The sequence below is a fragment of the Hylobates moloch genome, unplaced genomic scaffold (genome assembly GCF_009828535.3).
Source record: "Hylobates moloch isolate HMO894 unplaced genomic scaffold, HMol_V3 SCAFFOLD_6, whole genome shotgun sequence".
NCBI lineage: Eukaryota > Metazoa > Chordata > Mammalia > Primates > Hylobatidae > Hylobates > Hylobates moloch.
Genome location: NW_026652281.1, coordinates 114056543 through 114083101, shown reverse-complemented (window position 1 = coordinate 114083101; position 26559 = coordinate 114056543). Strand labels below are relative to the sequence as shown.

Genomic DNA, 26559 nt, shown 5'->3' with positions numbered 1-26559 from the left:
ATATTTGTCCCCTCCCATGTTCTGTTTCTGTCCTATCAGAGTGTCCTCTTTTCAATCCTTCCTGTGATTGGCTACTTTTAGGATCCTGCTGATTGGTGCAGTTTACAATCCTCTTGCTAGCTACAGAGTGCTGATTGGTACATTTTTACAGAGCACTGATTTGTGCATTTTGCAATCCCCTTGCTAGCTACAGAGCACTGATTGGTGCATTTTATAATCCTCTTGTAAGACAGAAAAGTTCTCTGAGTCCCTACTCGACCCAGGAAGTCTAGCTGGCTTCACCTCTCAGTAGGATACTGAGGAGAGAACTGGGAGCACAAGAGCAATGAAAAGCAAGCTGAAACCAGGATGGAGGGTGGGAGGGAATGTAATTGAAAATGGGAGAATTAGAGGGCTAGCTGGCACGTGTCCATCCAGGAGGGTAAAGAGAGCACAAGAAAGCAGGTCTTGGTCTTCATGATTAATCCAAATCCTCTCCCAAGAAAGCACTGTCTTTTCCTCTGAAGAGTCTGATGCTGGTAGCCCGAGTGCCCTGCTCCTCTTGCCAGGACCCCTCTCCAGAAATTGCCGGAATTGCCACAGGGTAGAATGCCAGAATGGCACCAGAATAGCAGGGGGATATATGACTATATTTTTCACCCACGAACACTACTTTTCCCTAGGAATGTACTATGTGTGGGATGTATCCTCCGGATCCCCACTTCTGAAAGCTTCAGTCCCCCATTCACACCTTTATTGGGGGCGGTGATGAGCACCTTAAAAGGCAGGCACTTTTCTCCCATCACCAGCCTGTGTGTTGTGGCTGGAATACCAAATCTGAACAAATAGCCCTCTGCAGGCTGTTGCTTTTGATTATTTCCTTCTTTGGGATGTATCAAGCTCCAGGCAACCTGTGCCTGACTTTCTTCTCATAAGGACCATTCGGTTGAAGACCTTGTGAGTGAACAGGGCCCAGTAACTGAGAGCCTCCTCTTTCCATTTTGGGTTTCTGATCTCTCTCGACCCACATCAGTGGTTCCCTGCTAGCGGACTTGTCCCTGAGTGACAGAGTCATTCTTTCAGGATTTCAGTGCCTGATCCCATCAGACATCCAAGCCTTGTGTACTTTGGGGAGCCTGTGGAAAATCCAGCAGTCTTGTAAGGATACAGATTACCTGCAAGTCTGTCAGGGTTTAGTTAAACACGACTAATTTATCTTGAAGCATGAGATTTCCTCTGCACGTTGACTTGGCAATTTTCTCTGTTCAGAGAACATTTAAAATAGATGGTGCGCATGGCAATAGAGAAAAAAGAGGCTATTAGTTTCCCATTTTCAAATGTGAAATTGACTACGGAGTGCACAACCTATTTCCCTCAGTAAAAACAGGCCACATTCTCTCCTGCTTAGAGCAGGGCAGTGTCAGAAAAGTGAACACCTAGTGCCCCCGAGGTTCTGAGTTGGATCCAATAAGTATGTCGGGAGGGCCTGCTCCCGAGGATCTGCCTTGGTACCTGGGCTAAGCCAGGATTCTCCACCTTCATAACAACTAAACAACTACCTTGCCTACTATTTGGGAGCATGGCTTAGCAAGAGATGCTGGTTCCTAGCTTGTGGGAGCTTATCTTCTTTCTCAGCTCATCTTAAACAGTTGAAGGGGAGAAGTACGGGAACAAACTTGGATGGCAGAATATCATGATGATGCTCCAGAAAGTTAGCCCAAAATGATCGCTAACCTGTTTCAGTGCTGCCCAGCACGACACCGTGCTGTGGTGGGAAGATTCTGTGTCTGTGCTGTCCAGTGTGGAGGTCACTAGCCGTGTGGGGCTGTTGAATGCAGTGGTGCAACTGAGGAACTGTCTATTAGATTTTTTAAATTTTTATTTTTGAGACTGAGTTTCTGCTCTTGTCGCCCAGGCTGGAGTGTAGTGGCACAATCTCAGCTCACTGCAACCTCCACCTCCCAGGTTCAAGCGATTCTCCTGCCTCAGCCTTCCAAGTAGCTGGGATCACAGGCAGGCACCACCATGACTGGCTAATTTTGTATTTTGAGCAGAGACAGGGTTTCACCATATTGGCCGGGCTGGTCTCGACCTTCTGACGTCAGGTGATCCACTGCCTCCGAAAGTGCTGGGATTATAGGCGTGAGCCACTGCACCTGGCCTAAATTTTAATTAATGTAAATAGCCATATATGGTTAATGGCAGCTTACTAGATAACACAAGCATCTATTTTTACTTATTTCCTATGTGGCTAAAGCCAGTTGTGTGTAGGTGGATTTTTTGTTGGTTTTCTGAATGCTGTGTTGCTAGCCCTAATGTTACCTACAAATCTTCAGTTTAAAAATAGCAATAGTAATAATAATCAAAATCATAGGTGGCGCGTAATGAGTAATTACCATATATCATGTACTTTGCTAAGAACTTTATATACATTGTCTGATTTATAGTTATATAACCATATTATCCCAAGTTTTACAGATAAGGAAGCTGAGGTGCTGGAGGCTGACTTGTCTGAGGTCACCCAGCCAGTGAATGGCAAAGCTAGGATTCATTCAGCCAGTGTGACTCCTGAGAAGTTACTCTTTGCTGCCTGTCAAGACATTTCTCAGTGTTGTTTCCTGGCTGGTATTTTAAAATACAGCCAAACTCTGGTTATTAAAAGCAAGGCAGTGTTTTAAGGTCATTAAAAACTGGGGTATAAACACTGGACACGCATTCATTCCATGCTTGCAGAGTGTAGAGTCCGGATCCTACCTGGACAGAAGGCAGTGTCGTAAATGAGAGTCCTCAGGTTGCAGAGACCCAGTCATGGCCTGGTCACCTCTCCTCTAATATAGAGGGTGGGGAAAGAACTTTTCTGCCTGAGCTCTGGGAAGCTGGGTTCTCCATCAAGCCTTAGGGTGAGAAATGGGCTTGCCTGATAAGCACACGTGGATGATAAAAATGAGGAGAAGATCTGCAGGGTATTTTCTTCTGGAGAAGTTTCACCTAGTCCTTTGCAAGGCAGGCCGATGGGGGCTGATCACCTTAATGCAATCAGGTCTTGCGTTGGTTGAAGGCTAGCTTGGAGTTTTGGTGAGGCTGTGTCTACTCCTTTTTCATCACTGTCCCTATGGCTTCCAGTGAAGACCCCAGGGATTCCCCTAGGCTCCCTCTGCACTGGTAGGTTCTGAGCCCTAATCTGTGTCTCTTCGGCACCATGAGATATTCAGAACTTGGCTGTGCCTTGTAACAGCATTTCTGCTTAACTCCTTAGCAGCCTGCTCCTGTAGCTTTAAAATTTGGGAGAAGTTACGGATGTGGGGCTCTGTTCTTTGTCCCATCTTACTCATTGGAATTTTGGCTCCTCAGATCTTTAATTTCTGTCTCTCCAGATGCTAAAGACCCAAATGCATTGCTGGGTTCTCTGGGTCTTGGTAGCAGCCTACTGCCTGGATCCTTTGCAGGTTTTCTCAGTACCAAGAATTAGCGTATGCCCTGAGGGAAGAAGGAGGGGCTAGGGAAAGTCAACTCCCTTCTCTGCACCATTTTTATTCCTTTGGGATTTCTTTCCTCAAGTTTTAGCACTCTACAAGACCTTCAAATGCTTGCACCTACCTACTAACCTGCCCACCCATCCATCTGTCTGGATTTTCTTGTTCTCAGGAGTATCTGTCTGCCCCAGTGATTCTGTTTTACCCTAAGAGATGGGCTGAAAGGACTCTTTCATGGAGAAGGCATCCATCTGTTTACAGTGGAAAGTCAAGAATGAGACCATTGGAATGCTAGCAAAGTAGGCCCAATCTCCAAATCCAAACTTTGGGCTAAGACAAAATTAGGAATCTGCTATTAATAGGATCTTTTGGTGTCCTAGGCAGCCTCTCTCTAAGAGCATTAGCTGTGCCTGGGTGTTAATCTCTCGGCATGAGTTTAGTGGAAAATGTAGTCTCCTCTGGCAAAACTGCAAGAGCAAGCTTTATGTGGTTAGCAAAAGTGATCTGTGATTGTCTTCTGAGGATGCTGCACAACTGTGAGACCACCGCAGCTCGCTTTCACAGCACAGAGGCCATCCAAATTCAAGTTCTGAACAATGGCTGCTTGCCCTGGGGGTCTAGGCTCTCTTTTTGTCCCACTCTTTGTTTGTGCTAACAGCATCTTTGGGGTGTTTTTCATGTGAGGTAACAGTTATATCGCGGTTGGATAGAAAGGTTTGCTTTGAACATGGCTTTGCCAGTAGCCCTGCACACAGAAGGCAGAAAGCCCCCAGACCCATTGTCTGTTCTGTTTGCTTTTCTCTAGCCTGCACAGACAAGGAGTTGCGGAACCTTGCCTCCCGGCTGAAGGATTGGTTTGGAGCTCTCCACGAGGACGCGAACAGAGTCATCAAGCCCACCAGCTCCAACACAGCCCAAGGCAGTAAGACCACTTTAACTATCACATTTCCTCAATTTATTAGGCATTGATTTAGGGTTAGCAATATCATTTGGGGGTGAAAAACACCCACTACATTAAATATATACTTTGACTTTAAATATGTCCCAATCTCAAAAAAAAGTTGGATTAAAAAATGTTTAGTATAGGCATTTTGAAAAAAATATATGATCTCACCATTTTAATGACCGTAAGCATGCTGTGGTACATACTTTGAGATTTTTTTCAGTGTCATGTATGAAACAGTGTGTGTGTATAATTACAAAGTTTGGAGCATACTTTCCAGACTGTTTTATGATCTTTTACCATGTAGAAATGTGACTATCTTTTCATGTTGTGAATAGTATTCTGCTTTCTGATAGCTACACAGAATCCCAGCTTATGGAGATAACAATTTACTTAATTTGATCTTTATTTTGGGGCATTCAGGTTGTTGCCAATGTTAGGCTAATAGAAGTGACACTGTAGCAAACATCTTTGGTGCTATGTCTTTTCTTTTTGTACAATAGACTGCATATTGTCTTCCACAGAAACTCCCAGACAGGTGTCCCCTCTCCCCATCCATAACATGCAGATTGCTCAAGGAGCCTCCTGCCAGCATCAGGTGCTGAGTTGGCAGAGACCATACTCAGCTTTGTCATAAGCTGCAGAGAACACTCAGAGTGGGTCCTCACATTTGCACGTCGATGGAATCTCTTTGATGCCTTTAATTCAAAGGCAGTTAGGGATAGGCTTCTCCACACTGTGGCCAATGAGCACAGAATAGATTACTAAACACAATTATTTGATATATGTAGTTTGGCCACAGCCTTTTCTATGTAGCCATTCTGATATTATTTGGTCAAAATATAAAAACATATCATTTAAAACAGCATTTCACCTGATCCCCTGCTTGTTTGGAATTCCTGAAAGTAATGCTCCTGGATTGAATGCAGTGGGTAAGAAGTTAGAGTAGCAACTGTTGAGATCCAGATGTTGACTAACATCTGGTTTTCAGCCAAAACAAAAACGATCTCCTTAATTTTTAGTTATTTTTGGCTGCTCATAGTCTTCTAGAGATATCAGTGGAGAACATCAATCCAGGGGACAATTATTTTAGTAGTCGGGATCTTTTACTTTAAGGAAAAAATAGCATTTAAGTGTCCCCAAAGTGGTTCTTGGTGGTTGGGTCTGTTGGAAAAGCAAAATAAGATTTTTCTCCCCTAGATCCTCTAGGAGCAGCCTGACCCTTGGGTTTTCTGAACAACCTTTCAACAAAGAGCAGATTGATGTAAGGAGAGCAGCTGCTTGCAGCCTCCAGTCTCTGGAGATTTCTCCAGAAGACCTGCCTTTGCCCAGAAGCAAATTGAGTCTCCTAAGAGGCTTTTAGTTTAGATATCCTGAAGCAACTGGAGTGAAGGGAATGTTAAAGCATGATGTTGGTTAGCCCAGAAGGCCAGAGGAGTGCGGCATTTGAGTCTAGGAGCTCTGAAGGGGAAGCCCTGGAACCCTGCTTGGTCCCTGCACTCTTGGGGCCAACTAGAAGGGCTGCTCTCCTTTCCCCCGCATGACAGGCAACCACAGATGTCAAGAAGCAGGCACCCCTTTTCTAGGAGTGGTGGGGTGGGCTGCGCTTGACTTTCTGACTACTGCCCAACCAGATTGGCACTTCTTTTTGCTGACCAGTCAGCAGTAAACTCCTCTTGCCTTATGTATTAAAATATCGATATCCTATAAAATTGATGTATGTAAAATATTGTATACAAAAGCGTAAAGCTGTGTAGTGCCAAAGTAAATTATCTCCTCTCATTCAGCAGCCCCTGAGGACAGCATCTTCAAAGACTATTGACAATCATGACATTGAGTCAAAGAAGGGGCCACGTTATGTCCCATAGCCTCTCTTCTGGAAAAAAAAAGGGGGGGGGGTAGGTATTTTAAAATGTGTTCTAAGATATTGAATAAATTTAAAAATGGAAAGATTTTATGTTTTAAAGCAATAGAGTTTACAATAGCTAGAAAGCTCCTCCCAAAACATTTTTTTTTTTTTAACTGAGCACTATATGCCTGTCATGCCTGAGGCCGCTGAAGGGGACAAGACAGTCTTTTCCCTCAGGGAGCCTATAGTCTGATTAACAAGTATGGACAATTAGGGGAAGCATAGGGTTATAAGAGAGCTCAGAGGAGGAGATACTGTACTTATTTTACTGGCTTCTGGACAGTGAAGACTTTTCTGCAAAGATGCTGTTTTAAAAAGAGTGGGTACACGGCCGGGCGCGGTGGCTCACTCCTGTAATCCCAGCACTTTGGGAGGCCAAGACAGGTGGATCACGAGGTCAGGAGATCGAGACCATCCTGGCTAACATGGTGAAACCCCGTCTCTACTAAAAATACAAAAAATTAGCTGGGCATGGTGGTGGGCACCTGTAGTCCCAGCCACTCGGGAGGCTAGGCAGGAGAATGGCATGAACCCGAGAGGCAGAGCTTGCAGTGAGCCGAGATGGTGCCACTGCAATCCAGCCTGGGCAACAGGGTGAGAAAAAAAAAAAAAAAAACAGTGGGTACATTTTGCTGTATTCTACATTTCACTAAGAAAGGGTTCTTAGTGATACACATAGAAACTTAATGACCAGGCTGTGGGCAACTGACCCCATCAGGCCCCCCTTGCACTGCCCATCCCTAAACATGACACTGTAGGCCAACTGGATGGCCTCAGGACAGGAAGATCAAGTCAGGCAGAAGGCTAGCAGAGGAGTCATTGAGAATATGTAGATTCTGGATTAAGCTTGCCGGGGTCTGAATCTCCATTCTACAACTGTATGACTTTGAGCCTTATTTTTTCATCTGTACAGTGGAAATGATATAGCACCATTTCATAGGACTGTTACAAGGATTCAGTGAGAAAATTAAGTACAAAGCGCTTAGAAGCATGCTTTCTATATAGCAACAGACGTTCACTTTTATCATTGGGGTATTCCAGAAAAATACAACTAGCCCTAGAAATCCAGTTTATGGAATAACCTGAGATTGCACGGGACCTTTGATTCTGAAAAAAGATGAGTTTTAAATCTGGGACATGTCTACAGTAGACTCAATATCCCGAGTGCTGAGCTAAGTGTTATTATTTTAGTGCATACACTTTCCATTGTGGAAACAAATAACTCTTTAAGAAAACGTCTTCTCCCCCAGGGAAATAAGAAAGAAATTATTGAGTTGATTTGGATTCCATCTCATGGATCTCCTTAGGGGATTGCAGAAGAGAAGAGTGGGGAACAGAGGCAGGCACCTGGCTTGTTTTGCCATTAACGTTCAGACTGCTTGGATTTAAAGGTCCTCTGGGATGCAATTGGTGCTTCTGGATTATGCTATATTGTTTCGTTTCACTGCTATCCTTTTAAAAATATTTTATTTTGGTTTTTCAGTATTTTTTGAAATATGAAAGCATAGTTTTTGGTACCATCAGATACACCTCTCACTCACCATGTTTCTATTATTTCCTTCAGGCATACCCCATTTTAAGCAAATGAAAACACATATCACAGATACGTTAACGTTGGGGATTTTTCCCCTTTAGAACATATTTTCCTCAAATGATGACTTTTAAACCATTTCACTTAAAAACAAAACAAAAAAACACAAAATATTCTAGAGAACCACTAACTCTGTACGGTGGGAAGGAAACAGCCTCAGGAGGGGAGTCAGGTGGGCCTTGGCATCTTCTTGGGGCAGAAAGCTGGGGAGTGAGCAGGGAGGGAAGCACCAGGCTTGGTGGCAGCTGAGATGTGCCTTTTGCTTGGCAGGGTTTGACACTAGCATCCTGCCCATCTGCAAGGACTCCCTGGGCTGGATGTTCAACAAGTTGGACATGAACTATGACCTCCTGCTTGACCATTCAGAGATCAATGCCATCTACCTGGATAAGTATGAGCCCTGTATCAAGCCTCTTTTCAACTCTTGTGACTCCTTCAAGGATGGCAAGCTTTCTAACAATGAGTGGTGCTACTGCTTCCAGAAGCCTGGAGGTAAGGTGGGTTGGAGGGGTGGGGTCCCTAGCCCAGGGCAGCCTTGCTGGAGCAGAGGAAGACTGCATATGACTATGAAGTGGGTAGAGAGCCACAGCCAGAGAATAAATAATTCATTCCATTTAATGCCAGGCCCGAAGTCTCATTTCTGCTTTTAATGTGGTATACTACATTAAAACCCAAGAGTATAAATCAAGGAGTCAGTCAGTTACTTCTGTCTGTTCCTCCCTTTGGGGAAGTCTCTCAACTGTCTTTTTTTTTTCATCTATAAAATGGGTATAGAAACCATTACATAATCCAAAGGTCATTGTGAGCTCTCAATGTAAAAAATACCTTAAAAATGTAAGAGACATGAAAATCATTCTCACTGAGAAAGTCACTTGTCAGTTTATCTAGGATAAGTTCAGATTCATACTAAGTGTCCTAGACAAGAATATTTTGGTTATAAATAAACTCAAGCTAATGAAAAAAAGAGGCAAGATTTGGGGAATAGAAGAAAAGATACCGGGATATTTCATATAACCCAAAGTCAGACAGGTTGGCCTGCTGGGGGATTCAGAGTAAGGACAGGAAGCCAGTGGCAGGTGCTCTGACTTTACCTCCCTCTATCTGGGGGGTGCACCTGAGTATGGCAGTCACAGTTAATGGGACCAGCAGAGACTGGCCCACATTGGGAGAACATACAACTAACAGGCATAGCTGGTATATCCCACCGCCAGGAAAGGAGGATGGCTGCTAATATGAAAGTATTTAAGTTATGTATGCATAGACAATACACGCACAACAAAAAACATGGGTATTCAGTGAAAGGTAAGTATGTGTGTATGGGATTTCAAGATATGTTCTTAAAATTACTAGTCAAAAGGCATGTGCCTTTTAAAATTTGAGCAATATTTCCCATTTGACCTCACCTCCAAAGAGGTTGTAACAATTTTTACTTTCACCAAAAATATATGAGAATACCTATTCTCTATGGCGTTACCAAGCTTCTTGATTTATGAGTTAGGTTGAACATCTGTACATATGAAACATTCTTGAAATGTCTATATGTTCTTTGTATATTTTTTCTATCAGGTTCTTGTGTGTTTGTTTTTTTAAGGAAATTGGAACTTTTAGGTTCTTATGTGTTTGTTTTTTTAAGGAAATTGGAACTTTTCTGGTTATAGGTATTGTAAATATTTTTTCCCAAATTACAGTTCATGCATTTTTGTTAGGGAGAAATTTTAATATAGCCAAGCTTCTCTATATTTTATGGCTTCTAAGAAGCCATAAAGCTTAGAAAGGTATTTCTCACTTTATCTTTTTTGCTGTTCACTTAAATTCTGTATCAGTCTAGATTGTGTATTACACAGTCAAGTAGGCTCCCAGCCTCCCTGGAGATGGTCATCCAGTTGCCATACATACATACATATATATATATAATTTAGATCTATTGCTGGATACTCTGTTCTTACTATTAATAAATCAGCTTTAGACTTTTGAATCACAGTTGTTTTACAATATGTTTTACTACCTGGTAGAACCATCCTTTGCTGCCATTACTGTTTTTCTAGAATTTTCCTGGATATATTAGTATGTTTATTTCCCTGTGTGAACTTTAGCATCAGTTTATCCAATTAAAAACAATTCCTATTGGTAATTTTTAAGTATCAGGAAAAATTAATCAAATAAAAATCAATAGGTACATAATATGGAATCATTTTGTTTTAGAACAGGATCAACCCATGGTGTTAATTTTTAAATGTTGTTCTAACAATTATTATAGTTCCCTTGTATTTATTATTGTTACCACTGTAACTGAAATAGGTGTTTTTTTGCACTATATTCCCTCCCTGGTGGTTGTTTCAACATTAATTTCGTTCCCAACCACCTTACTAAAATCTTGCTTTGTTTATAAGTTATTCTGGTCAGTTTGCTTAGATTTTTCAGGTATGCAATCATATCATCTGCAAATAGTGATAATTTTTCTCTTCATTTTCAATTTTTATACCCCATTTCTCTTTTCTAATTACATCTGTTAGTACCTAAAATCAATGTTAATAGGCATTTAAAAATTTTAGTAGTGTAAATACTTGTAGTGATTCTCAGCATTAAGCCTAGTGATAGTTTTAGGTTTGAGTTCATATTGTAACATGTGATTTTTAGCATGGTTTCCTTACAACACAGCGCCTATGTGTTAATGCTTGCCTGGAGGTAACAGTGCCAGAGCTGGTCACCTGGACACATGGGACATCTCTGGATAGACTGCCCTTACTCTTGCAGTTGCTGAAAGCCAGAACCCCTTCCTGTGGCACAGCATCCAGGAAATGCTACCTTTTATAATCCAGATGAAATTTGTTTCTCCTTTACTCTGAAAGCATCTTAAAACGAGAAGTCAACAAAATGTATTTTACAAGCAGTTTCTCTCATGGAACAAGCAGCAAGACCAGGTAGCATTGTGAGTCTACAGGGTAAGAGTTGTAAATGGTTGCTTAGATACTTTATATGCAAGTGTGCGGCCTGCAGAAAGAGGCAATATCAGCCAAAGATAAGAGCTCAGAGAACCAGAACTCCTCTGCCAAGGACAGGAGAACCATGAACAAATAGCAGAATTCCCAGAGCCACAAGGTCTGCAAAGGCAAATCATGGTAAAACTCTGAAGAATGAATGAGGTCACTTTTCATTTTGCTTAGAATGAAACTAACTTCTTTTCTATGACATGCATTTTGCCGCTGAGGACCCGGAGGCTGAGACAGGTGAAGAGACTTGCCCAAAGTATTCAGCTAGGAGGTGGCAGAGCCTAGATACAAAGTCTCATCACTGCCTCTCCAGATCTCTTCCGTATCTTCACAGTTGTCCCTCAAAGCCTGTTTTACTTTCCTGGGGGTAGTGAGGTCTGAAGTAATCATTCCTATCCATCCTTTCCTACAGCACAACGTAGGCTACATAAGTATTTGTCACCTCTGGTTAGTTCGTCTGTGGATTCAGAACACTTCCCCACTAATAAGCCTTGGCTGATTACTTGCTTCCTGATAGAAAGGAAAAAGTCCATTACCCCACCTATTAGATACTTGGTATTTGCTTGAGTTGGTACTAGAAAGAAAAATTTCTATACAATGCAAGTGGCCCCCAAATACTATTTTAAGTGCATTGTGGCATGAGGTTTGTTTTTTAATTAGGAACACTAATGGCCCAAATTTGTTTTGTTGCATAGTGACAGCATATGGAACAATTCCACTCCCAGGTGTGTCATTGTCTACATTTCACATCAAGAGTGAAGTCAATCATTAGAGATTATACTCCATACCATCTGGAAGCTGACTTTCAGAAATTATTTTTTAGGTCTCCCTTGCCAGAATGAAATGAACAGAATTCAGAAGCTGAGCAAGGGGAAAAGCCTGTTGGGTAAGTACGATTTCTTGCCACTCGTTTAAACAACTAATTAAACCAGCCATGTCCCTTGTAATGATTAGCATGGCAATGGTTATTCAATTAGGGCTAGTGTTTCGTGAAAGAAATGCCTTGTTTTACCCCAGGCAGAGCTCTTCCAGGCAGCTGGACATAAACAGAGGACTGGCTGGTTGAGAACTGCTGTGTGTTCCTTCGGCAGGAAGAGAGGTCAGCCAGGGCTGGAGTCCAGCACCTTCCCCACTGCTAACTCCTCCCTGATCTTAGGCTAAAACAAATCTTGGCTTTTTCTTTCTAAGTAAGATCATTGAATGGTGCTCTCAAGTGCTCTTTCCAGTGCTAAAACTATAAGGTCTAAAAAATTATAGCATTTCCTCCATTCCCCAGATAGGATTGTCTGTTGAAGGAGGCAGATGAGCTGTACTCTCTTCAGAATTTATCAGACAGGGTTGAATGACATGTATATGCTTAAGCCTATCTCTACCTTCACCCAATCCCTCCAGGAAAGTATGCAGGCTGTTTGGACACCACGGAAGCAAGTGGGTTGAGTGAATGTGTGTTCCCCTAACATGCACAACTTGCAGGCCTCTCAAAGTGTCCCCTTTAGCTCCAAGCCTGCCTTTCTTCAGCATGTGGAGGAAGTCCTGGCATTTGTCATAGAAACACTGGCCATTCTCATTGGTTTGCTGAAGAAAGGAGGAGCCTGCTTTGCTTTCCTTGCTTTTAAAAAAAGAGGTGTCAGCTGCAACACAGTAATACAGAATTATTCCTGTGAAGCATTCAGAGGCAGGTGCATTCCCCAAGCAGCCTGCCATTTCAGAAGTTTCTCTATTCATTTGAAGGAAATGAATAGAGAAGGAAATGGGCAAGTTTTCTTGCAGATTGTCAAATATAGGCAGTCTATGAATCCCGGTGATTTTCTTCTCTTAGGATTTTTTGAGTTATTTTAAAATGCATGTAGACTTCCCCAAAGTTGTCATGATTTTGAACTCTTTGGGCCTACATTCTTCTGCTGAGTAAAAGGACATAAAGATATATTTCTGGTCTGAAGGCAAAGTGGCTGGATCCCTCCTCCATAGGTTTTTCTAGCGCAAAGACTTGTGTTTATTGATCTCATTTCTCTATGTGGGATATTATTTTGAGTGACATACCTATGATTTGCAGGTAGTTGTAGAATTAGTACATTGCTGTTTATTAAAACATACATTGCCTCATTGGTAAGGGTCATCTGTGATAAGATGTCTCATTTACCCCAGTGCACATGAATGAAATGCCTACCTTTCTCTTAAAATAAACCCCATTTTGTTTTAAAGCTTGCTTTATCACATTTCCCACATATGGAGATTACTCCAGCTGACTCAGAAAAAATGCCATTTGCTTATAAATTCTTTATGTAGTCAGGGGTATACAGAGTCAAATAAATACAACAATCAACAAATTATTATCAGCTATAATTATTGCATTGTAGATTTAGAGCAGCATCTGCTTCTTACCAGCCCAGGGGCTCAGCCCATTTTTCTTTTTTTTTTTTTTTTGGTCCAAGGAGGAGCCAGCTCTCTACATGTTCACTTTCTTTGCAGTCCTTGATTGAGAATCTGTTCACAAATCCCTTTTTGGGCTACTGACAGCATCTACATTTTCTTTTCTATCTACTGCTCTTTGAAAACTGATAGCATGCAATGGCATACACTCCTTAATGAGAGGGTGGATACCACTAAGCCTCTAACTGTGGCATCAGCAGCCTTTCCTAAGTGATAGATATGGTGTTCCATGGTCTCATTTAATCTGAGAATATGATCATCTTGGCATAGCCTGGTGAGTAGCATGTTCTAGACTAGACCCTAGAGTCAGCTGGGTCTCGGTTGAAGTCTTGGTTCAAAATAGAAGAAATCTGTCCCTTCCATGCCACACTTTTATTCTGGGATTGTTCCACTAAATAAAAGGCAAATTTGAAAATGTAAGCACGCTCACAAAATCAGAAATAAAATTAGGGCATAGAAAGCTACAGTGGTAGGCAGCAACCTCTGTTTTCAGGAGGCTGATGTAGATGGTATTACCACCCAGGTTACACAAAGAGGAAGAATTCTTCCATAGAAGATGCACACTATCATGAAACACACATACCCTGTAAGGAAAACCCAAACTAAAAACTACTATAAATAAGGATTACCCACAGTACAATGAGAATCAGTATCTTCAAAGTGCCGAGGGGAAGTAACTATGAACCTACAATTTTAAATTTATCCCAGTGATCATTCAAGTGTGATGACAGAGATACTCTGAAACCATCTAAGATTCAGTCAGCTAACCCCAGACTCACTTAAATATCACTAAGGGATTTATTCTACCAAACAAATGATCCCAGAAAGAACTATTCAGATGTAATAATGAAAAAGAAATGACAATTCTGCTAACTCTAAATAAATAAGACCATAACAATAGTTATATGGCAACCTGGAATTAAAATTCCAGACAATTGGGGGAAGTGAGAAAAAGGTGATAAGAATGTGTTAAACTTCTAGTTTGTTCATGAAAAAAATATATATGTATAGATTAACTGTAGATTTTACTAGGAAAAACTATGTTCCCCTGAGGAAAATATGAGTAACCACAAGAACATTAGAATATATGTTTTAAACCTAGGAAAAAAGACAAGGTATAAAGAAAACTTAGTAAGTAGGAAACAGATATGGTGGCAGAAATAAGAGTAAGCATTTCTGTAATCACAATATCTGTAATCACAATAAATGTGAACAGGCCAAACACATTTATTATTATTGATTAGTATTTTAAAGGAGAGTTATACAAAAATAATTCCACAGAAAGTTGAAATTAAATGAGGGTAAATACTCTTTTTTAAACAACATTAATATCTGACAAAGCAAATCTGTTTTTTACAATGCAATCATCTTGCTGAAATATCCCTTTTACCATATTATGCCATCAGTTGCTGTATAGACATGCCTTGCTTAATGACAGGGATAGGTTCTGAGAAATGTGTCATTAGGTGACTTTGTCATTGTGTAAACATCATAGAGTATACTCACACAAACATAGATGGTATAGCCTATTGCTCCTAGGTACAAACCTGTACACCATTTTATCGTACTGAATACTATCGGCAATTGTAACACGATGGAAATTATTTTTATATCTAAACATAGAAAAGGCATAGTGAAAATATAGTGTTATAATGTTAAGGAACCATTGTCACATATACAGTCTATGTTGACTAAAACATCATTATGTGGCACATGACTATACTCATAACTTAAAATGGAATAGAACTGTAAGGGCAAATTATAGCCACAGTGGTCTTCAGAAACTTTGACATACCACTTCTTGAAACTTACAGTTCAAGTAGACAAAGATTTGTTAGCATTCATGCTTACATATGTATTCCTGAATCTAGGCATTGAATGTAGTCTTTCAAACATCTGCCACAGACCATACCACAAAAGAAAACTCAACAAATTTCAAATAAATGATCACAGATCAAACTTACCGGCCACAACACAATAACAATAGAAGTAAAATATGAGATTACTAAACCCCCATACATTTGGTTTCATGAATAAAAATTGATCAAAGATGAAGAAAGTAAAATCTACAAAATATCTAGAAATGAATGAAAATGAAAGCATGGTGTACCAAATACATGGGAAGCAACTAAAGTGAAACTTCATATTTATAAAAAAAGATCAAAATAAACTAGATTTAACTTAAACTATAAGAACACCACAAAGTGAATAAGATGAAAGCAGACAACAGTGAAGTAAAAATATTAAAATACCATATCAGAGATAGTTTTCTGAACAAACTAATGAAATAGACAAACTTTTGACAATATGAAGTGAAAAGGCTCAAATAGTGTCATGAATTTAAAAGTGGGATATAAGCTCAGTTATAGAAGAATACTGTAAACTTGTGGTTCTCAAACTTTAGTGTGTACCAGAATTAGCTGGAGGATTAAATAAACGAACAGACTGCTGAGCCCCACTCTCTAAGTCTCAGGTAGGGCCCAAGAACTTGCATTTCTAAGGGTTTTCCAGGTGGTGCCACTGCTGCTTGTCCTGGAACCTCACTTTGAGAACCACTGCTATAAGTCAATTTATAACCATTATGAAAACCTTGTTGAAATGGATACTATCAGTTGCCAAATTTTGGTAACAGAAGACCCAAGTAAATCAAAACCAGGCTTTGAGAACCACTGCTATAAGTCAATTTATAACCATTATGAAAACCTTGTTGAAATGGATACTATCAGTTGCCAAATTTTGGTAACAGAAGACCCAAGTAAATCAAAACCAGGAAATTAATCAAAATGCTACTTTCATCCCTCAAAATGGGCACCAGGCTCAAGATATTTTTATGGGCAAATTCTTCAAAAGAGAGATTCTAATTTTATAAAAAATCTCTGGAGCATATCCGAATCATTTTATGAATTAGGAACTTCAATAGAAACAATGCAGAAAACACCAAAACAAAATTATATGCCTCAATCACTGTATTAGTCCATTTTCACACTGCTATGAAGAAATACCTGAGACTGGGTAAAGAAAAAGAGGTTTCATGGACTCACAGTTCCACATGGCTGGGGAGGCCTCACAATCATGGCGGAAGGCAAGAGAGCATGTGCAGGGGAACTGCCCTTTACAAAACCATCAGATCTTGTGAGACTTATTCACTATCATGAGAACAGCATGGGAAAAATCTGCCCCTATGATTCAATTACCTCCCACAGGGTCCCTCCCACAACACGTGGGGATTATGAGAGCTACAATTCAAGGTGAGATTTGGGTGGGGACACAGCCAAACCATATCAATCACTTAGTAACATACTTGTAAATTTGTGCCACTAGTAATCCATCTTGTTAAAAGTATATAAAGCATAAAAACCATATGATTTTCTCACATTAAAAAGGTAATAACAGTAGTACCCATTCAAGATTTAAAGTGAAAAATTAGAACTAATCAAAGAAGGAATTTTGTTTAACATTGGGAAAATTGTTTAACTCCAGTTTATCCTTGTTTTTTTTTTTTGCCTGTAAACAGAGAGATAGTAATAGCAACACCTTATGGTGATATTGGCATGGCTTGATGAAATAATGCAAGTAAAGCACTTAGCTATTATTAATTACCTCTTTCTTAGAGGCTAGAAGACAGTGACAAGGAATAGCTCAGAACTGTATGATCCACAGACTGGTGTTGTTCATAGAACATTTGTTATTAGTCAGCACCAAGTGCAGTAGTTAATGCATATAGAAAGTTTTATAACAATTTCACAGAGTCACTTTATGTGGTTGGGCAAAGTATTGGTAATGCTGGACTTGATGTTTCCTAGCAGATGCCTTGGGAAGATTACTTAATTTTCCTAGACATCAGTTTCATATTAAAAGGTAATGATGGTACGTATCTCTTAGAGTCGTGGGAATAAGAGATTCCGCAAACGTATGTGTATATATATATATACACACATACATATGTAAGCATGATTTAGGTCAGTGCCCAGGATAGAAGTGTTCAGTACATGATAGATATTATCATTCCCGTTTAAACACTGACATCCTTAGAGCTCACTGCATTTGGGCCTCTAAAGATTAAGGGCCCTGTAATTTTGACTAATGGCCAACCATCCCCATCCTCTGCTGCTGGCCCTGCAGCAGATATTCTGACATGTGAGCCCTCTTTCCTGTGTTGAGGGGCATTAACCCTGAGTATCTCTGCATGTCTCTGATTAACCCTGAGTATCTCTGCATGTCTCTGATTAAAGTTGCACCTTTTGTTCCCCCAGGGGCCTTCATACCTCGGTGTAATGAGGAGGGCTATTACAAAGCCACACAGTGCCACGGCAGCACGGGGCAGTGCTGGTGTGTGGACAAATATGGGAATGAGTTGGCTGGCTCCAGGAAACAGGGTGCTGTGAGCTGTGGTGAGTAAGGCCTCCTGCATCAGCCCCACAATGACCTGGGTGGCCTGTGGGTCCTCACTGCATAAGGATCTCTGCAGAAGAATGTTGAGAGGTAACCCCAGTCTACGTAAGTTTATAATAGAGGCATAGTAACCCTGAAATCACATGAGCTCCCGTGTAGCTAGCTTGGCAAGTGGCAGGAACTCACTATGACCAGAGAAGAGAGACAGAACTGCTGCAGGCAAAGAGCGACTTAGGCTGCCTTCACTTCTCATTTAGGGTTGTAAACCTCCTGGGAAGTTAGGAGCATCTCAAGAATTCTAGGGCTCTTATGAGAACAAAGTTTGTAACCTATGCCCTGAAGACTCACCTCAGTGGGGCAGGGATGTTTCTGTTTTCAGAAAGTAAACTGCTTGGTTTTACCCTACAATTCAGGCAAAGGAACCCCTGATGTGGGTCATGAGGTATAAGTGGAAACTAACCTCAATGATTTTTTTTAATTATTTTTCAGAAGAGGAGCAGGAAACCTCAGGGGATTTTGGCAGTGGTGGCTCCGTGGTCCTGCTGGATGACCTAGAAGATGAACGGGAGCTGGGACCAAAGGACAAAGAGGGGAAGCTGAGGGTGCACACCCGAGCCGTGACAGAGGATGATGAGGACGAGGACGACGACAAAGAGGATGAGGTCGGGTACATATGGTAGTGCCCACAAGAAAGAGGACACAAGTTTTGCACAAAATTGCAAGTCACTTCCTATTCCTGCATTTGTATCTAAGACTCCAAGGCACCAAGGTCTCTTCTCCATTGTTGCTCTCTATACCCGACCTAAGGTTTGGAAGACAACTGCTTGTTCCCAGAGGATTCTGATTTTGCATATGTTTGTATGGGAGAAAGGGTGTTGTGTTTTTTTTTTGTTGTTGTTATTTTTTGGATAGGGAAGTGGTTGGCTTAATTAGAGCCTCCTTCCTTTCTGTGAGATTTTTCCAACAAGCATGTGATTTATGTGGAATTCTGACAGTGCAGGGAGCCCCCACCCTCTTAAATGTCAAAGAAAGACCCTTTTTGATTACCCACACTGGTGGTTATTACAGCATGGTTCCCAGCCTTACAGTGTCTAAGTGCTTTTCTTGTGTCCTGTAGATGTCGTGAAAAAGAAAAAAACAAAAAATACACCACACTGTACCTTTTCCCCCTGCCCCCATTACTGCCGGTGTTTATTATTAAAAATTAGTTTTTTTCACATCATTATATCTGGCTTCCTATAAACAACAGCCTTAATTCAGTCAAGACTTCCTTTGGGGAATTCATTTTATTAAAAATTGGTGTCTGGATACTTCCCTGTACATGCATAAATATTCATGCACGTACAGAAAGACTGTGTGTGTGTGCCTTGCACATACAACCATACCTCTCAGAAAAAGTGTTTGGGTATCTTAAAAACTCACTTGAAAAACAATGATAAATTTATCAGCTTGTCCAGACCTGGAACAAAATTTCTGGAATAAGAAATTTGTATTAAAGTCCTTTTTTGCACTAACAGTTGGCTCTTGTAGCCTGCAGTCTGAGAGGTCTCCTCTGTGCATCAGCAGAGTTACTGAAAGCCTCTGATTGAGAAAAAAACCTCCGTCTGCCTAAATCACTTTTCTCGCAGAAGCCATGCGACTCCCACACGCCACGGGCCGCCTCACAAGCCATCTCTTTCATTTCTGCTTGAAGCCCCCTTGGCTGCAGCAATCCTGTCTGCCACAGGTTCCTTCCTTCCTTACCTACTCAAGGGCTTTTTCTAAGGCATGCACACATATCTCCTGTTCTCTGAGAAGAGAGTACCATGGTGTTCCTTAAGAGAAGAAAATTTCTAATTCTGAACTCAATGTTTTGCTTTTGCTCCCTTTCTACTGACAAATCATGATAAGGGCACAAAAGCTGTACAGATGTTTTTTTTTTTAACCACTCAATCCCAAATGGAGGCCTACAAAGAACGTCATAATAACACATGGAAGCGGACCCTGAGTTTTTAAGAGCAAATTTTGTCCCCCTCTCACTCCCCCAAGTGACAAGATACTAATGAAGGAAGTTCTTCACCATAGTGTTTGTTTTAGCTAACTCATTGGAGTCTAGTTCCAAATTTGGTAGGGTCATCATCTCTACATTCCTTAGGATTTCTCTCCCTATCAAGCTGGCCCAGATACAAGTACCAAACAGTAGTCTCTGAAGTTCCCCCATTTCCTTCAGTACCAGTCTATAAGCTCCTGTCCCTCGCTGGTTTTCATTTACCAGGTGTCCTAATCAGAATCGGCCACCCAAGCAAGCCTCTCTGGCCCACACATCTATCTCTTGCCTTCCCCGTGAACTTCAGCCTGTCCACACAAAAGCCACATAAACTCAAGCAAGAAATATGTTCAGTCAAACATGATCATAGTGGCAGCTGACCAATCTCCCACCCCAAACTGATCATTTAGATGTTCCAACTCACCTTAAATTAGCATGTTCCAATCCAATCAGCATTGGCTGAATAAAGTGGTATCGGACCTACAGTTGGTCTTAGATAGGAAATGAACTACTTGATGTAGCAAAGTCCTTTGGCTTCGTAAATAACCCTGAGGTTTTGTACTTACTTTCCCCATAGGAAGACAGACTATAGGCAAACTCTGTTTTGGGATCTCAACCCCATCACCTTTGTTTCAATATTTTTTTTCTCTCTTGAACAAAACTGAGATAATTTAGAAAACAGGTGCTTAATTGCAATAAAATTACTATAAAGTATATTAAAAATCATGACATTGTAAAATCTCACTTTAGATCATCAAAGAAAACCACTGTTACTATCTCCTTTGAGCTTAGGAAAATGTACAAGAGAACAAATTAAAATTGAAAAATTGATTTCACTTAGAAAAACTTCTAGGAACAGGGTGAACCACTGATTTTAATTTGCCTAATTATCTTATGACAAGTATCAAATTAAGATGACACTTAAAGATCCTTAGCATTAACTTAATGATGGAGAAGAGTGCTCAATAGACAGTTCCCAGTAAGGTAATGAGATGCCATTTTCAGAGACATTCTAAGATATTTTGATTCATTATTTGATTCATTAAAATATTAAATAAAAAGCCCTCCTCAGATTGGAACCCCCAAATAGATGGAGCCACACTAATAATACTTTTCATGCCTCACTTTGACATGACAGCATTCGATTTTTTAAAGATCTTTAATACTTTCCATGAATACTGAAGATTATAATGAGTTACCTTATCCTTAGAAGTAGAACGTTTGCTTTCTTCTTCTTGGAAATAGTCCTCCAAAAAGTCCACTTGTACCACTGACAAGGAGTCACTTGTATAGTGACCAAGTACACATAAAATACTGATTATAAAAATATTGTGATAAACCAGTTCCTTGTTTGATACAGGTATTAAGCTGAATCCTCACTAATTCACTTTTGAAAAGTTCTTAATGAACAGTTTTATTCTTATTCCGTAAACAGCTCTTTTAATACAATTTCCTTGGTATCCAACTTAAATCCCAGAATTTTGTTCCACCATGGTTAGTTGTTTGCCATATAAATGTATTCTTGTTTCTACCAATATTCTAGGCATGAGAATACCTTAATACTGAGTTGGAGGTTTTGTATCTGTTTCTCCTCCTTTACGCCCATTTTCTTACCCACAGCAGCAAATGACAACGTGTCTGTCCAGGTCTGCCCCCTTGCTCATCCCAGAATGCCACTCACATTTTTTTCTTCTTGTTACCTTGACCACGCTGTACAGTAACATCCAAGAGCCCGTTCTACAGTGGGTGGTTTTGGTCTTTTTATAAATTTTTCTCAAGGTCACTGACGTTTGTTCCTGTTAAATGTATAGCATTGTAATGAGAGCCCATCAAATCCTGAGTGTCAGTTTGTTGTCCCTACTGTAGATGAAATAGTGATGTAGCAAAAACCTAGTAAATTCTGAATGCTTTTCCATGTAGACATCTGGAATGTGAACACAACTCTTTGGTTAATAGTAAATGCTTAACTGTAGTCCTGAGTAGGTGCATTTCTGTCTGTCTCAATAAATTTTACTTTGTCTGCAACATCTGAGTGTTTGTATTTCATTGGGTGGAATGTACATTCAGCAGGCCATGTCCCGCACGCAATCACTACAGAATAGTGTGAGCAGACAAAGGGGATAGCCAATAAGGCTCTGTCAGGACTTCTGATTGTGGTGGGGAGGTCTGCCTGCCGGTGGTCTGGCCTGGCACCTGCAGCATCCCCGGCACATGCATGCCCTGTGCCTGCTCAGTCTAGAACAGGGGTCTCCAAACCCTGGGCCACAGACCAATACCGGTCTGTGGCCTCTCAGGAACCTGGCTGCATAGCAGGAGGTGAGCAGTGGGTGAGTGAGTGAAGCTTCATCTGTATTTACAGCCACTCTCCATCACTTGCATTACCGTCTGAGCTCTGCCTCCTGTCAGATCAGCAGTGGCATTAGATTCTCATAGGAGTGAGAATCCTATTGTGAACTGCGCATGCAAGATATATAGGTTGCATGCTCCTTATCTCTCAGAATCTAATGCCTGATGACGTGTCACTGTCTTCAATCACCCCCAGATGGGACTATCTAGTTGCAGGAAAACAAGTTCAGGGCTTCCACTGATTCTACATTATGGTGAGTTATATAATGATTTCATTATATATTACAAAGTAATAATAATAGAAATGAAGTGTACAATAAATGTGATGCACTTGAATCATCGTGAAACCAACTCCTTCACCCCTAGGTCCATGGAAAAATTGTCTTCCATGAAACCCGCCCCTGGTGCCAAAAAGGTTGGGGACCGCTGCTCTAGAACCACTCACCTGAGCCCTTCTTTTGGCTGCCTTTGCCTCTCTCAGGCTCCAACTTTACTCCTTACCTATCAGATTTCACTCTTGTCATCCTGTTTACAACCTTAAAGTTTTTAAACTCTGCTTATCCCTTCCCTCCCCTCCCCAGCCAGTTATTCTCCAATTCTCTGGAAAAAAAAAAACAAAAAAAAAACAAAAAAAAACACAACTCACTTCTCCTCCCTTTATGGGGACTCTAGGGTCCCTTCTCTTTGTGAATACACTAGATACTTGTCAAACATCAGAAAGCACCCAAATTGGAACAGGAATTATTTCCATTTCCCCTCTATCCACTTTTGGGCCAGTGTGTCTATGACTTAATTATGCCCTGAGTGAGTAATTTCGCCATGAGCTGAGGTAGAAACTATCTTATGAATAATTCCATTCCTTTACCCTCTGGACTAAATTTTACAGACAATTTACAGGTTGACAGTTCAAGAAAAGGTGCTTAATAAATCCGCAAATAACTAATGTCAGGAGAACAAGGACCAATGTAAAGTCTCCCAGGTAGTTAAAGGGTACATTAAAGAGTTGTTGGTGTTTGTGAACATACTTCCAATTCCTCTCAAATCAGCAGGTAAAACCCCACGTTTCTCCTAAAGTTGCACCTTCATGGATGCCATGTTACTATGTTAAAGGCCAAGACTAACGGAAGAAGAATTGGAAGCCAATTCTCCAGCTTTAGTTATAGAGCTGAACATAAAGGTCACAGTACTTTCTCAAAGTTCTTAGTGGTAAGATTTGCTTTGATATATTGACTTAAAGAAAGAAAGATTTAAAAAATAGTCATTCGACAATCCTTTATAGGTTAATTGGTAGATTTATAGATTTCACTCTGTTGGATGGATGGATGGCACCATGGGTATGAAACATATTCAGTTCTAGGAATACGAAAGTGAGTAAGATCTGGTACCTGCTTGAAAAAGTTATTACCACCTTGAACAAGACAAACGTAAATAATTCTTTTTTTTTTTTTAGATGGAGTCTCACTCTGTCGCCAGGCTGGAGCGCAGTGGCACAATCCCGGCTCACTGCAACCTTTGCCTCCTGGGTTCAAGCAATTCTCCTGCGTGCGCCACTACACCCAGCTAATTTTTGTACTTTTAATAGAGACGGGGTTTCACCATGTTGGCCAGGATGGTCTTGATCTCTTGACCTTGTGATCCGCCCGCCTCGGCCTCCCAAAGTGCTGGGATTATAGGCGTGAGCCACCGTGCCTGGTCAATAATTCTTTTTAAAAAATAGGTTGAGGCTGGATGTGGTGGCTCACACCAGTAACCCCAGCACTTTGGGAGGTTGGAGAGGGCAGATCTCTTAAGCTTAGGAGTTTGAGACCAGCCTGAGCAACATGGTGAAATCCCATCTCCACTAAAAACACAAAAATTAGCTGGGTGTGGTGGTGGGTGCCTGTAATCCCAGCTATTTGGGAGGCCGAGGCAGAAGAATTGCTTGAACCCAGGGGGCATAGGTTGCAGTGAGCCAGGATCATGCCACTGAACTCCAGCCTGGGCAACAGAGTGAAACTCTGTCTCAAAACAAACGAAAAACAAAAACAAAACAAAACTAGCTGAGCACAGTGGCATGTGCCTGTAGTCCCAGCTACCTCAGAAGCTGGGATGGAAGGATCACTTGAGCCTGGGAGGTCAAGGCTGCACTAAGCCATGATCACACCACTGCACTCCAGCCTAGGTGACAGAGTGAGATCCTGTCTAAAAAAAACAAAAGGGTTGACATTGTCATAATCATAATGGTTTGATGTCGAGGGCAGTAGCTACTCAACCCTTGTTAAAGCTTGCCTTACTTGGTTCTTTTTATCCATCATTCCCTGGCTTTCCTCCTGCCTCTCTGGACATTCATTTTAGGTTTCCTGTATATTCTTTTGTTCAGCCAGTTCTGTTAGTATGGGTTTACCTCACATCTGCATCCCTGTCCCACTTCTAACTTTACATGCTTTCTCTGGACAGTCTTATCTATGTCTACGGTTTTAAACATCTCCATTTTGAGATGCCCCCAATCTGTATCTCAAGTGTAGGTTTTGATTTCTGCTCCATTCTGGAAACAATCCCTGCCATTTAGATAATTCTACCGAATTTTTCACTGACACCTCAATTGCAAATTTTTAAAAATCCATATGACAGAATGAAATATATAAGAAATATACTTATGACAGTACGAGTCAGCAAGGATTTTCTTAAGTCTTAGCATACATGAGCCAAATGGAGAAGATGAAAAAATTTGCCTCCATCAAAATTAATAACATAAACAAGAGACTAATAATGATATAGGTGACATAAAAGAGATAGAGGATTAATATATATATATATATATATATATAATATATATAAATGTATAAAAAAACAACCAAAGATAAGCAATTTATAGAAGACACAAATGGCAGTGAAACTACACCTGATCTCACCCATGATCAGAGAAATGCAAATTAAAGCAGTGATATATTATCACCCAGAAAAGAATCTCGATCACATCAAGTATTGATGAGTGTGCAGGGTAAGGAGCACTCTTGTATGCTATACAGTCAGAAGAGCCATGTAGAGGGTGATTTGAAAACAGCTACCAAAAACAAGAAAGTACACCCTAGGACTTAGTTATTCCACTTCTCAGTAACTACTTCTGGAGAAACAAAAATTATACTACTTTATAGAGTTATATGTAAAAGTATATCCATTTGTTAGAACAGGAAACTTGGAAAAAAGCTAAATACTAATCAGTGTGGACACTGGGTGAGTCGATACTGTGGAATACTATGTAGCAATTAGAAAGAATGAAGTAACTTCTATGCACTGACTTGGGAAAACCTATAAAATATTGGTTGTATGGGGAAAAATGAGATGACATATAAAGTATAAAATATGTAAGTTAGATATCTAAAAACTGATACTCTCCATTTTGTTAGTGTAGGTGTGGAAATGCACAGAGCAAATCCTGAAGAGATACACATCAACCTGGTAGGAATGGTAACCTCTGAGGGAAGAACTGGGATTGGGGCAGGTGGCCAATGAGGTCATCAACCTCATCTCTAAGTTTCACTTTTTAAAAATATTATGAAGCAATACACCATAATGTCTTGTGGGATTTAAAATTTAATGATATGAAAATAAGTCATCAGGTTCCTCTTTAAACTGGCTCCTCCAACAGCCCTTAGCTTCAGAAATGGTACCACTATCTATGCCATTATCTCCCACTCCCAACCTGTAATAAGTCACTAAATTCTGTTGATTCCTCTAAATATCTATTCCTCTCTATCCCACCACTATTGCCATGGTTCTGACCATTGTCATCTGTCTCAACCATCCAAGGAGTTTCTTAACTAGTGACCCTACTTCATCCTTGCCTAACTCTAATTTATCCTACATGCAGCTGCTGCTGGAGTCATTTATTCCCAAAGGCAAATCTGATCGTATCATTGCGTACTTAATTTCAAGGTTTCCTGTCATCTTCAGGCCCAAATCTGAACTAATTGCCTCGACAAACAGCCTCTTTTGTAACTGATCCTTTGCACTTCTTCATTTTCTTATATTCCTCACTTCTCAAATGCTTTTTCCCAAGTATCTCCAGTTTTCTCAAGCTTCTGCCAGCGCTCCTGCTGGTTTATTTACTAGTATTATTCCTCCTCTACAAATCCTTCTAGATTACTCCCCGAACCAGGGATTCCTTCTTCTTCTAGCACCCTATGTGTATCCGTCAACATAGCACTTGACCACTTCCCACGTTCAATTCTCTCATCAAAAATGAACCTTTTGAAAGCAAGACGTGATGCAAAATGGTGGACTAGGGACATTCGAAGCCTTCATTCTCCCCACAGAAACACCAAAAAAAAAAACAAAAACCAACTAAAAACTGGTTAAAATAACCTTAAAGGAGCTCTGTAAAATATGTTAAAGGTCTACAGCAACAAAGTTAACACTTGATCAAGAGAAGGTCACAGTCACAATAGTAAAGCTTCTCTGTTTTCTCTGGTTCAAGGAAGGTTCTTGGTCTGGAGGAGGT

General features: G+C 40.7%; 1 protein-coding gene across 1 annotated transcript in view; it reads left to right on the top strand.

The window, feature by feature from the left end:
* Window positions 1-21758, top strand: part of SPOCK1 (SPARC (osteonectin), cwcv and kazal like domains proteoglycan 1) — a 521167-nt gene extending 499409 nt beyond the window's left edge. The window contains exons 7-11 of the mRNA XM_032157971.2: window positions 4258-4374; window positions 8166-8387; window positions 11709-11771; window positions 17569-17706; window positions 18197-21758. Of these exons, the coding sequence (XP_032013862.1) occupies window positions 4258-4374; window positions 8166-8387; window positions 11709-11771; window positions 17569-17706; window positions 18197-18387 (731 nt within the window). The 3' untranslated portion in view covers window positions 18388-21758. The remainder of the gene's footprint in view (window positions 1-4257; window positions 4375-8165; window positions 8388-11708; window positions 11772-17568; window positions 17707-18196) is intronic.
* Window positions 21759-26559: the final 4801 nt, after the last annotated feature.